Genomic DNA, 13778 nt, shown 5'->3' on the forward strand with positions numbered 1-13778 from the left:
CTTGATTAGAGAAAGAGTTGTTTGGTTCTCTGTAAAAAATGTATTTGTAAGGGTAGGGTTAATAGTGTAGGTCAGAACAAAAAGGAGTAGGAGTTACAGCAAAGGGGCAGTGGGATGCTAATTGACGTTCGTTGTCATTGGCTGTTGCCACATTGTCTTCATTTATAAGACTTGTAAAACATACTTGTGGGTGTAGGTATGTCATGTAAAATCTGTTTACTTAGGGTCTCAAAAACTGACATGTGTAATTGTTAAAGCCACATTTAGAAAACAGATCTTCACTGATGAAATGAGTGAAAATGGCATTTTTACTAATTCAAGCAAGTTTTATTAAGCACGGTCACAAGGTTATGGTGAACTCATTAAGGTCAGTTTCACCTAGAAAGAGACTCAGCAAAATCCTTCTTCTAAAATACTTAGTATTTTTGAGTCTGTAAAATGTAAATTATCATAATTAGAATAAAGTTTTCTACTTTAAAAAAGTAGTTTTGATATACCTCAGTGTAAGGAAGCTGAGAGAGGTATTGTTTCTCATAGGGTTCTATGGAAAGAAGAAGTTAAGTTTCTTAGAAATCTGGTATTTTATAGGTATTAAATAATTACGTTTACCTAATAAAGCCTTATCAGTTATCTAATTGTATGTTTACAGTAATTTTTTGGTTCCCTTTAAAGATCTTTGGATAGATTACATCAAAGAAGAATTGAACCATCCCCTTGGTAGACCTGAGAACTGCGGACAGATCTATTGGCGAGCCATGAAAATGCTGCAGGGAGAGTCAGCAGAGGTGTTTGTAGCTAAACATGCTATGCATCAAGCTGGCCATTTGTGAAAAGTGGAAGAATACAGCTAACTTTGTGAAATAGTATTGTAAGCCTTCTGGTAGATTTATGTTGAGTTCATCTGCAATTTGCTGAGAGATGGCTGGCTGATTTTGAGACATGCTTTAATTCTGTTAATGTGTTAATCTTTAATTCCAGAAAGGAGAACTGCTGTTTAGTGTCCAGAGGCTATTTGTTGAGGCTGGATCTATTAGAAGTCCTAAATGTTTTCCAAAATATGTGGAAATCATACAGCTGAGTTTCTTTTATTACCCTCTGGTCAAGGACAGATATCTCTAGATGTAGGGGCTGGTTAAAGTGGAGGAAAAAGTACAGTTCTGTTTGTTTATTCTCTCCTTATTATATACATTTGTTGTAGAAAATGTGGTGAGTGTAGAATAGTTAGAAGAAAATAAAAGCATTCTGTGATATCATCTGGAGTTAAACTCAGTAATTTGACTTCCTTTATCAGGATTGGATTTATCCTGTTAAATCATTTAGTCACTCATTCATTGAGTGCCCATCATAAGCAGGAAAGAAGGGAAAGTCTTTGAGATGAAGGCAGGGGTTGGAGGAACAGCTGGATGTCCTGAACGCTGGATGTCCTAAAACCAGCGGGAGAGGATGCTGGGTATTGGGGAAAAAAATCCTTTAAGAAGATTAAGACATTATAAAAGTGTTTTCTATCTCTGGGACTGATCTGCAGAGAAGTGTTTATAGTGAGGGGGACTGGCAACAAAAGAAGGGCAGGAATAGGGAGTAGATTAGAGCAGCGGAGAAGGACTTCAGAGGTGATGATGGAGCATGGCTAGGAGCAGAGAAAGGCATTCTGGGAGTGGGAGAGGGAGCTGTCTGAATTTTGTATACTTAACATTATGATGCTACTGGGAGAAGCATTTAGTACAGTTTACTTGTGTTTCACTTAATATTCTGTTATTTACCATGTCATTAAAATAGCCTTAAAAACATTTGATGAATTTATAACATTCAATTGGGTAGATGAGCCATACTTATTTTACTAATTACCTGTGGTTAGACCTTGTCACGTCCAGTTTTTTCTCATTATAAATGCTGTTGATGAAGTTTCTTGTAAATTTTTGTTCCCATCTCGGGTTCTTTCTTTAGGAGATTGACATCTGACAGAATTGGATTAAAGGATTTAACTGTTTAAAGGAATATTGATATATATTGTCACTTTGCAACATATGAAAATACTTTTAAGCAATATATGAAAATGTCAACACCTTCACCTGCAGTGGATATTATATTTTTTATTTTTATCATTTTAATAGGTGAAAAGTGATGTCATTGTTTTAATGTGCATCTTTTGACATTAATGACATTAATGTGTTTTTCCTGGTTCTCTTGTCTTTCCATGTTTTTTGATTGTTTATTGAACTCATTTCTTACTAAATTATAAGAGTTTTTATATTAAGAATATTAATCTTTAGTTTGTCTCTCCTTTATTGCAAATAATTTGCCCCCAGTTTTTTTTGTGTATGTTTTTGACGTGCGTGTGTGTGTGTGTGTGATTTCTGTTGTTGAAACTCTCTTGCCAAGGACAACTCAGTTTTTTTCCCCCAAGGTTAACTAAATTTTTCACAACACCATTTGTAGCCATTTTTTTCTCTGCTAATTTGTGATACTACTTTTATTATATATTAAATTCCTACAAATATTAGAGTGTTTTAGGGCATTTTCATTTTGAGCTTTTGTCCTCTAAATACTTTCTTGTCGTTTGTTTAAAAATAAGAAAAATTTCCTCTTCCCTCTCCATTCAGTCCTGGGAAGTTTAACATTTTAAATCTTTACATGGTGTTTATCTTTTGGGAAAGAGATATATGTTGCATGTAAGATGATAGCAAAGAGGGTGGTGGTTGGCTTCTTGTAGCAAGGCTATGGATGGTAGGTCTCCCTGGGGTTATCTGGTTCTCATCATTGCAGGTTATGAAAATGCATTTAGCTAGTTCATCTAGAGCCGCACTGTTAGATATGGTAGTTTCTAACTACATATGGCAATTTAAATTAATTCAATTTCTCATTTATGCTGGCCACATTTTAAGAGCTTAATAGCCACATATTTACCATATTAGACAGCACAGATATTAGAACTTTTATTACCACCATCCCAGAAGGTTCTGTGGGACAATGTTGACCTAGATAGATCCAATTAGATTTGAGGAAACTGATTCATGGATCAGAGCACACATTAATGGATCACATTTTTTTCCCCGTAGAAAAGTCTACATAGAGAAAAAAAAATATATATCAACAAATATAGACGTAAGACTAAATTTTTTCAAATACATAGTTTATAAACAAAGTCTTTGAAGGAGATGGACACTCTTTAGTCTCCCAAGCATTGTCATAAGGTGGACTGGTGAGCAAGGAATCCCAGCTTCCATCTTTTCTGCTACTTAAATGTTAAGATGATTATCACACTTTGAGCCGGTTTGTTTAATTAGAGTTTAGGGAATGGAAAGGCAGTGAAGGCTGTCTCTGCCTGTCTTCTGCCACCTTCAGGCTGTAGAGGGCCAGACGTCGGGCATTAAAAGGTATCTTTTCCCAGATCGGACTACTGTCAGCACAGAATGTGCTGTGACTAAGTGTCATAGCCTATACGGTGTCCAGCATATTGTGATTGTAGGAGTTTGTTTTGATCTGTCCTAGTTTCTAATGGATTAACTTTAAGAACTATTATCAACTCAGGGTGGAGAATCACCGAGCCGCTTTCCGAGTTGTCGCATTCCTCTGTGGGTAAGTTATAATCCAATTCCAGCCTGATTTCTAGAGAAATCTGTGAGGAGATCGACAGTGAAATGTTAGAACTATAGTTGCATTAGAAGTTTTGAGAGCTGAGCCTTACCCAGGTTGACGCGGATAACAGGAATTGGAGGTTTTGAGGCTGGGCAGAGATAATACTTGGCATTCCAGACCCTGGGACTCGCATTGCCAGAAGCTGCAAGAATCAGCTTTGAGATCGGTGGGTGGGCTTTCGCTGTTGGGCGCGCTCCGCCCCTCCTGCGCCGCCCCGCCCCCGTTTTCCTCGTGACCCCCGCGTCCCTCCCCCTCGGCCGGGAACACCCCCGGCTGATTGGCCCCTCTGCGGCGTATCCTCAGGCTGGCAGTGCGGCCGGCGCATCACGTGGCGGAGCAGCGTCCAGGGCGCCGAGCCGCGGGCCGCGGGGCCAGGCATGGACCCTCAGATCGCGGGGGCCCAGGCGCCAGGGCCCGCAGAGCCTCTTCGGGGTCCGCCGCTGGCGAGCACGCGGGGGTTGCCCCCCAGCCCGGGGGTGAGCACCGCGCTGGGTCTGGGCGCGGCCACCACCTGCAGCCTGGGTTGGGAAGTTGCGGGGGCCGCGGAGCGGAGGAGGCGCCTCGGGCCCGCCTCGGGCCGCCCAGCGAACGTGGAGCGCCGTTTGGGCGCGTGCTAGAGATGGAAACGGCCGGGCCTAGGGGCCGCGGCTTGCGGGGCTGCGGGGTGGGGCACCTCGAAAGTGTGGGTGGACGCGCCGGGCGGGGAAGGAAGGCTGTCAGCCCTTGGGGGTTTCCTCTGCGTATTGGCTAAATGAGAGGTGATACTGGTGACCGAGAGTTGGGGGCCGCTGCGAGGGGCCTGGACAGGGGCCAGATTAGGGCGGTGAGGAGAGCGACTTTCCAGAAAGGACCTATGTCCATTGGCTGGTATGCTCAGCTAACCCTGAGCACCAGATGATATCTCATGCTTTCTCGCCTTTTCTATTTAATGAAATCTAAAAGCACGGTTTGACGCATGGTTTCCATAAACTCGTTTTCGTTTGCGCGCCAGACAGCTCCTGGTTTTTTCAAAGACTTATTACAGTCATCACCTGCATTGTTTATAGTCAGTAATCTCTGCTAGATGATGAGCTCCTTGAGTGTAGGGACCGTCTGTTTACTGCTGTTAACCTGGCACAGCATAGTGCCTGGCACGGTGGACAAGCTTATTAATTGGTTGGAGGAATGACATGCTTAAGCATCAAAGATGCTACATGAGGAAAAGTAAGAAGGTTGTAGTGATAGACTTATAAAGAAAATTACATTGGAGTGCAGATAGGATGAGACTAGCTTTGTCAGGGCATAGCAGGAAGGGATGTGCGCTTCCTCTCCAAGGTGAGAGGGCCGTAGTGCCTGCAAAGGCATGGAGATGTTGAAGTGCAGGGCAAATGCCTGGGAACTGGGGTCGCAGAGCTGGGAGGGAGAACTATACTCAACAGGTTGATGGGTTGTGAGGGGGAGGTGTGAGTGCCATGGCTAATTTTGTGCTCCAGCAGTGGAGATTTTTGAAGAGAGTAGTGATTAACACTGTAAGGGTGGGCAGGATGGGTGAGTGGGAGGCAGTTAAAAGACTATGGCAGTGGTCAAAGTGAGAGGTCCCACCAGCTGGTCTGCCATAGTAACCAAGGGTTATCAATGCCTACAGGAAGTGGAATTGATGCTTTAAATGCAGGTATGACTAGATCATAAGCTAATTGGGGCAGGTGCAAAGTGCAGTTTAGATGCAGAGTCAAAGAAGGTGAATTTAAACTTAATAAATGATACATGCCTGCTATGTGCTAGGTGTTTTCATAAATGTTATTGTAAGTCCCCTGCAAGGTCAGAACAATCATTCTCAATTTCCAGAGAAGGCACAGTGGTTGAAGTGACGTGTTCAAAGTCACACTGAATGAATGGCAGAGCTGGGATTGAAATCAGGCCTTCTCATGCAGGCTGTGAACATTTCTTGGTCTGTATAGAAAGGGGTCTTACAGGTGACAGGATTTCAGGAACTTTTGAGTGATGAGAGCAGAGATGTTGACATATGGTTGGTTGTAGGGGAAGATTTCCCTCAACACTGCAGAGAAACTAAAGCTCTGTTTCCCCTGTGTGTCAGTCAGGAGACGGAACTTGATAGAGCTCTTAACTAGGTAAAACGCTAAATGAAAAGTTAAAAATGAACATGGAGGTAGCAACTGCAGGAAACAGCTACCAACCCTGGTGCTGAGGGAATAAAGGGATGAGGTTGGAATGGTTAAAATATACAAGCTCAGAGGTGAGGCTTTACAGAGCTGAAATTCTAACTTCTAAGGAGAGGGCGCTGCCCCAGCTGGTGTTTGGGTCTCAGAGCTTGGAGGAGGGGTCTGAGAGCCTGGGAGTCAGACCTGAAGAGAGGGCTGGGTGACATCTGCAGGTGTTGAAAACCTAGAAGCTGGATTCGGTGGTCCGTATAGGAAGACGCTCATGCCAGGGGTGAAGTGTCACTGGGATGATGCCTACAGGGATAGGAAGGAGCAAGGCCCTCTCCCTCTAGCCTTATTGAGTCTTATAGGGCAAAGCACAAATGTAGGTTGCAGAGTCCCAGCCCCACTCACAAAGGGGAGTATGGAGGGGGTAGGGGGTTGTGGCTGAGAGAAAAGAGCTAAATACTGGGGATACACTAGATATCCAAGTCCTGGGTAACTGTTTCTTCCTCCCGCAGGCCGGCTTTGCCCCAAATGACCACTCCGGTCAGGAGAGAGAGATTGAGAAGGCCACGGATCGACTAGGCGAGTAGATGGCAGAGACGAATGGATGTTGGGAGAGAACAAGACAACAACAAGAGGACAGTCCCTTTGTCTTGTTACCTTCTCTTTCTAGCCAATCCTCCCCTTAGCTGCTGAGTTGCCTTTTTGGCCTAGTGTTTCAAAAGTGCCCTTGTTTGGAAGCCTGCCGGAGCTTCCTTAAGGGTTAAGTCCTGCGGTTGTATTCAAATCCATCCCTTCTACTGAGAAAGACAGCTTGGGACAGTGGAAGAATACAGGTTTCGGAGCCAGGCAAAATTGTTTTCACTTTCAGCACTGGGTCAGAGTCCTGGGCTCAAGTTTTGTGGTCTCAGATAAATCACTTATCCTTTCTCTTTTTTAAAAATGAGAATAATAATACCTCAGAGGGTTGTTCTGAAGATTGGGCGAGGAGATCTAGAACTATAATTGCCACTAGCTACTGGTGCTATTTAAGTTTAAGCTAATTATAAGAAAATGAAAAATTCAGACCTTTAGTTGCACTAGCCACGTTGCAAGTGCCCAGTAATTACACGTGGCTAACACTAGCCTGCTAGACAGCACAGATTATAGAATGTTACCATCATTACAGAAAGTTCTTTTGCATAGTGTTGGTCTAGATAAAGCACCGAGCACATAAGTATAGTCGTAACAACTGACACTTACTGAGAACTCACTATGTGCCAGGCACAATTCTAAGTTTCTTTCTTCTTTTTCAAAAACTCTTACCACAAGCCTGTTTCTATTTTGCAGATGAGGAAACTGAGGCACAGAGTAAACAATTTTTTTAAATTGTGGTAAAAGATACATAACATAAAATTTACCATTTAACAATTTTAAAGCTTACAGTTCAGTGTCAGCATAATCAGTGTTATGTAACCACCGCCACTATTTAGTTCCAGAACATTTTCATCATCCAAAAGGAAACCTGTTCCCAGTGAGTAGTCAGACCCCATTCCCCATTTCCTTGTGTCCTTGGTGACCACTAATCTGCTTTCTGTTTCTATGGATTTACCTATGCTGGACAGGCAAATGTGAGTTGCATATAAATGGAATAATGCACTATGTGGCCTTTTATGTCTGGCTTCTTTGACTCAGCATGATATTTTCAAAATTCATTCATGTCACATGTATTAGTACAGGCATACCTTGCAGATAGTGTGTTCAGTTCCAGACTACCAAAATAAAGCAAGTGTCACAATAAACAAACCCTAATCTTTTTGTTAATAGTCTTGCCTTCAATTTGTAAAAAACACATCTGTGAAGTGCAAGAAAGGAAAGTGCATTAAAACAAAGTATGCCTGTACTTCATCTCTTTTTATGGCTGAATAATTCCATCATATGTATATACCTAATTTTGTTCATCCATTCATCAGTTGATAGGCATTTGGGTTTATTTCCACTTTTTGGTGAGTGCAAATAGTGCTGCTATGAACATTTTTTGTACAAGTTTTGTCTGAACACCTGTTTCTAGTTCTTTTAGGTATACATTTAGGAGTGGGTTATGTGGTAATTCTACATTCAAACTATTGAAGAATTGAAATCGGTTGAGTACATTTCAGCTCTGTCACACATTTAGTAATTGGCAGACCTGGGATTTGGACCCAGGCAGTTTGGCTTCAGAACCCATGCCCTGAACTGTTTATTGCTTATAGCTATCATCATTATATAGTTTTAAGAGCATGGCTGTTTGCAGGCTGATCTCTTTCCCAACTCTGACCTGGCATCACCATAGCACTGCATGCTTAGAGATCCATTATCCTTCCCAAACTTTCTTCCATTATTTTGAGACCTTTTGAAAGTGTACCTTCCAGCCTTCCCTGATGTCAGGAGGAGAGACGTGGTGTCTGTCTATTATGACTAGGGGGGTTCTGCTCTTTCCTCCCACACCCACCTTGTCCTGTGCTCATCTCTATCTAACATGCTCTTTGAGGATGTAGGGAGGAATAGAAGAGCAAAAATTCAATTCACACCCGTATTGTGAAAGTTTATCATTTGCTTCAATGACATATAAACTACCTGAAAATATAAACTATGCCTGGCTCCCTATTAGAAGACCTGGTAACTAATCAAATTTTTTTTTTTTTTTAAAGGCAAACTGTTTTATTGAAAATAATTGATCAACCCTAGTTCTAAAATTGTCAACAGAACATTATTTTTTGAAGTGTTCAAGTAGCTAAAGACTCTGTACACTTGTTTTACTACTGCCCTCTTAGTAAGTCTGCCCCAAATTTTCCAAGCACATGAGAAGGCCGTATCTGGTTTGTCAGTTGTATTAAGACCCCCTTTTGTTGATTTCTTAGCCAGTGGAGCACAGAGCATCCCTAATGATAGTCCTGCCGGTGGTGAGGGCATCCATTCTGAAGAGGAAGCCTTTGCTGTGGATGATGAGGATTCTGATGGGGAGCTGAATACCTGGGAACTGTCAGAAGGAGTGTCTAGCTGTCCGCCCAAGGAACAGGCTGCTGATCTTTTTAATGAGGACTGGGACTTGGAGTTGAAAGCAGATCAAGGGAATCCATATGGTAGGTGTGGAGTTTCTGGGGTCCTAGGCCAGGATTTGAGATTCTCCTGCCCTATTAACCCTAGAGGCAGACGGTTTGGAAGAGGGACCCACACCTGAAGCTTAGCCTGATACCTGTTATAGATCTGCAATTCCTGTGACAGCTGGTTTTTCATATTGGAAAAAAAATACGTGGAAATTTTGTATTTGACTCTATAATGTATCAGTTTTTGACAATGCAACAGTGTTACTTCCAAATATCTTTGTGTGAATTGAGCAGCTGCAGACAGAAGTGCTCTGTTATCCAGTTGCTTCCTCTGCACTGCTAAGAGCCCTTGGCTGAGAAGCACAACTGTGGGTTGCCTCAGAAAGAACTTGCTTGCAATTCTTCAGGAAAGGAGAACTCTGTGTGTGTGTATTTTTAAACAAAATGCGAGTGTCTGCCCCTAGACATTTTTTGGCTATTCGTTTTCACCTTCTCTCCTTCCTTTAATCTGTCTTTTAAAATTGCCTGCAGATGCTGATGACATCCAAGGTTGCATTTCTCAAGAGGTCAAACCGTGGGTGTGCTGTGCCCCGCAAGGAGATATGATCTATGACCCCAGTTGGCACCATCCACCTCCACTGATACCCCATTATTCCAAGATGGTCTTTGAAACGGGACAGTTTGATGATGCTGAAGACTGAGTGCGCAGCTTTTTGCCTGGTGGGTGGGTGGAACTTCAGCTCAAGGTCTCTCTTCCTTTCTTGAGGTGAGATGTCATATCTGAGGAAATATTCCCAGTGATCCCTGGGTCAAGCACACAGATTGGTGTGAAGTAAGTTCCCACTGTCTTCTCCTTCTGTTGTTATTGTTTTTAGTGAGCTCCCCCCTTGGATGTATGAGCATTTGTGTCTGTGTCAGGAGGAGGACTTGTGTTCTTTATAAATAAAGGTAGAAAAAAAATCATTGTGCTATTATTGTCTTTCCCCCCCTCTGTTTATTTTAATTAGGTATTTCTGGGCAAAACCTTACTCCTTCATTTAAAGACCCCAACTTAAATTTTAAGGATTGGAGCACTTGGAAATTAAAACTAATCTGTGAAAGAAAATACTGTTTTAATCTATCGGCCAGAGATTGGAAACTAAGAGACATTGGTGACTTTGTGGCAGATTTCTTTTCCTGTTGATGGAAAATTGACCATTTACTTAGCACGGACTTTCTGTAGGCTGGAAAACTAAATGGTAAATGAATTAAACGAGCAATTGTAGAAACCTCAATTGGCATGAAAATTTTAAACTATTTTCTATTTAATGTTTTAATCCTTACTTATATGAAGTCACCGTTTTCGAAAAATTTACCTCATTGTAGAGATGAGGAAAATAAGACTCAAAACTTTGACCTCTCCAAGATCACACAGTCAGGATATGGCAGAATTGGGACCTAAATCTACAGGAGACTGAAGTCTCTTCTCTTGGTTGGCCCTGCCTGTGAGAGCCCACAGGCGGGATCTGGGGGCCATGCCTTGGCAGGTCTGTGATGTATTAGACTAAGTCACCTTTGCCTTTTTGGTAGACTGAAGAATTGCTTCTTACCTCATTGCCTCCTTACTGAAACAGAATCAAGAAAAAGTTTCAGATCTGAAGTCTGAGTCAACTCCATAGCAGTTAAAACTATTTTTCAGCGGCCCTACAAAGTGTGAGCAGGCTTTGGTTGTGAGGGGGCTCATGGCCAAGGCTGTCCTAGGGAGACAAAATGTTCCTTTTACTGTCCTTGCTGAAGGGACAGTCATAGACCATATCACCATACTGTTCTTTTTTTCCTCCCAATGTCATAGGCGATAAGCCTGGCATGAAAATGAGTATGTCTGGTGTGATAAGGTGAACTTGAGAAACTGAGCCAAGAAATGTTGGGGGTTTGAGGAGGATGACAGAATTGCTGAATGGAAAGGTTGTGTTATTGACAGGTTATGTTGGCCCATGTGTAAACTAAAACAGTAAGAGCAGGAATCACGAGGTGGGGAGAGTACAAATGTGTCGGAGGGAAGGAAGAAAAATAGTATGAAAAGCACCGGTGGATCTGCGGCCATGCCACCATGAACGCGCCTGATCTCATCTGATCTCGGAAGCTAAGCAGGGTTGGGCCTGGTTATTAGTAGGATGGGAGACCATCTAGGAAGACCAGGTGCTGTAGGCGTTAAAAAGAAAAAGAAAAGCATCTGTGCATAAGTAACAGCAAAGAATATTCACAAGCTGCTGTGGTTTGTGATTCATGAAGCAGTTGTGAATCTAGGATGCTCTTGCTTTTTAAAAGTTAATCATAGCGGTTGCTTCGCCTGGTTATTTGCAGCAAAGTAGTGTAGTGGGAGGGAAATAGGGTCTTCTGGAGCAAGGACATGGAAGACTATTCTCTTAGAGTTAAAAATAAAGACATTAGAAGGGTTTTTATGGCTGAATGTTGGGTAGGTCAGGATAACAGGAAAAGGAGGAGTTCTGACTTAAGACTGTTCTGGTGCCCCTCCTAGGTTGAATAGAGAAAGATGTAGAAGGATAACTCCCTAGGCTGTGAACATTGGTTATCTCAAGGGGATGAAGTGAGAGTAAGGGAAAAAGGTAGTGAAATAGAAAAATACTAATGATATAATTGAAAATATAGATCGTAAACTACTCTAGTATTGCAAATGTGAAAAATTACGTATGCAAGTGGTAAAGATTAATATGGATAAATGAGAACAATTTGATAGAGGTGTAGGCAATTTGCTTTTATATTTTTGTTATTTTAATATAGATTTTACAATTAGGTATTTAAAGACAAGGTGTTATTCAAAGACAGAGTTGCCTCCTCTGCCTCGTCATCCCTGCTTTCTGTCAAACATCACAACACTTGCCTCACTCTGCGGCAATCACTGGCTTCCGAGTCTGCCTCCCTCTTTAGGGTGAGAACTCTGAGTGGAGGGCCACGTCTTACTCCTCAGCATCCCTGTTTCATAGCTTGGATGGAGCCCAGCATGAAAGTATTCAGTAAATATTGGCACAAATTCAATTCAGTAATGGTTCAGTATATGCTTCGGCTGTATTTAGGGGTGACTGATAACATCCTAAACTGGAGATGAAGGAAGAATAAGGTATTTGAAGAACCTTTAAAAAGTCTTTGTGTTAAATCAGGTTAAGCTTTAGTTAGGATTGCTTTTCTATTATTTTTTAAAGCAGTGTATGGGATTAGAACACAGACATGTCTAGAAACAGTAAGCTTTGTAGCCATTAAAAGACTTCAATCAAGTACAAATTGGTAGAGAGATGGTCACGGGGATGGGGAGCATGGCATCGGGAATGCAGTTAGCATTAATGTAATGTAGCCATTACATTAATGCTAGTCAGAGGAGAGAAAGAGAAAGAGCAATCAGGGAGATTGTTTTATAAACTATATAAATGTCTAACCAATGTACTGTATACTTGAAACTAATAATAAAATAAAATTTTTAAAGAAGTTAAAAAAAGAGTTCACTCAATGACCAAGTAAATTTTGTTCTCTGAAAACTAGAGTGTATGACAAATGAATTTGTAATACAAATTATTTGATAAACAGCAAATCATGATTACTTAAAAAAGTAATAGAATAAAAAAGAACTATCAGAGTGATTTCTAACCAGTGTCCTGTAATGAAGAATTGTAATTTTAAGTACTCACCAAAATGAAAAGAAATTCTTCATTGTATCCAAATCTCGAATGCAGAGCTGAGGAGTATCAATCTTAGAATAGGGAGGGGGAACATGGATATTGCTTATCTGGGCCTTGTACAATGCGCAAGAATCCTCTCAACCCACTTCCAGTCACAGGGAGCTCCCTACCTCAGAAGGAGCCCATCCATTGCCGGCTGTGCTGTTTGTTAGAACATTCTCCCTTGTATTGAGTTGAAATCTCCCCATTTAGTCCTGGTCTGCTCTGTGGTCCTGACTTTCTTTCAAATATGGGAAATTAGCTGTCTATCCTCTCTGGCTTTTTGTTTTCTAGGCTAAACAGTCAACAGGCATATATGTGTCCGGAATCAAAAAGGGAGAAGAAGAGAGGACAGAGGAGGTGGTGGGGGGAGGGAGAAGGAATGTTTTGGGAATTTCTGAGATTTGGTAGGAGTTACAGGATTGAGAGAGATTGAGATTGCTCATTGAGGGCATGTAAATGGAGAAGGGGGCCGAGGACAACCTTGGGGAGCATTAGCAATCAAAGGATAGATGGAAGGCAGGCTGTAGCAGTGGAGGAAGAGGAAAGCCAGGTTGGGCACTGCTCAAACCAAGTCTAGGAAGAAGAGAGTTTTAAGAAAGGAGTGGCCATCTTTTATAGAGAGAATCCAAGTAACATGAAGGCTTAAAAGGGTATTTTGGGATGTGGGAATTAGAACGTGCTCACATAAGGTAAAGACTTGGGCCAGGTGCAGGGGTGGGGACATGGGCATTACAGGCTAAAATGTTTTGGGGGTGTATGTGGCCACTTGGGCTACTGCCTTTGGTACTATTATTTCTCTTGACTAGGAGGTCAGTGTTGAATTCTGGCCAGCTTCTCTTGGAACGTGTGAGCCAGGCTTGGAAGTGGTGGTGATAGGAGAGGACAGGAGGGACAGATGTGGATGGGGCTGCTGGAGAAATACAGGTATTGAGGGAGGAACAAAAGAGAAATTTTTATTATGACATTTCTTTTGAATAATGTCATTTACCAAGAAAGAAATCACAACTGACCACAGCAAAAATCTTGGGTGACGAAAAAGAGAATAAAAATGTGTTTATCGAGTGTGGCTGGATATTTGAGATATGCATTTGTTTCTCTCATGCCCTCTCTCCAGGAGAGCAGGCTGTTTGTTGGCCTTCTGTTCACTGCCTTAGTAGAGTGCCTCAGGGTCAATGCCTAAGGGCTGAAAATAGCCACGAAGCCATTCTAACTTTTGTTTT

The 13778-nt window shown here is 42.0% G+C and overlaps 2 protein-coding genes and 1 pseudogene across 2 annotated transcripts in view; all 3 read left to right on the top strand.

Moving 5' to 3' along the window:
- Positions 1-2500, top strand: part of UTP6 (UTP6, small subunit processome component) — a 24649-nt gene extending 22149 nt beyond the window's left edge. Inside the window, exon 19 of the mRNA XM_006924980.3 lies at positions 673-2500. Coding sequence (XP_006925042.1) covers positions 673-830 — 158 coding nt within the window. The 3' untranslated portion in view covers positions 831-2500. The remainder of the gene's footprint in view (positions 1-672) is intronic.
- Positions 2501-3921: 1421 nt separating this feature from the next.
- COPRS (coordinator of PRMT5 and differentiation stimulator) lies at positions 3922-9813 on the top strand. The gene is made up of 4 exons (XM_006924981.3): positions 3922-4112; positions 6296-6362; positions 8660-8881; positions 9377-9813. Exons 1-4 carry the CDS (start codon positions 4014-4016, stop codon positions 9544-9546), a joined length of 558 nt encoding a protein of 185 aa, XP_006925043.1. The 5' UTR covers positions 3922-4013; the 3' UTR covers positions 9547-9813.
- A 1103-nt stretch (positions 9814-10916) lies between these two features.
- On the top strand, positions 10917-11035 carry LOC112473210 (annotated as a pseudogene).
- The last annotated feature ends 2743 nt before the right edge of the window (positions 11036-13778 follow it).

Source organism: Pteropus alecto, unplaced genomic scaffold (assembly GCF_000325575.1).
Source record: "Pteropus alecto unplaced genomic scaffold, ASM32557v1 scaffold98, whole genome shotgun sequence".
In the NCBI taxonomy this organism is placed as follows: Eukaryota; Metazoa; Chordata; class Mammalia; order Chiroptera; family Pteropodidae; genus Pteropus; species Pteropus alecto.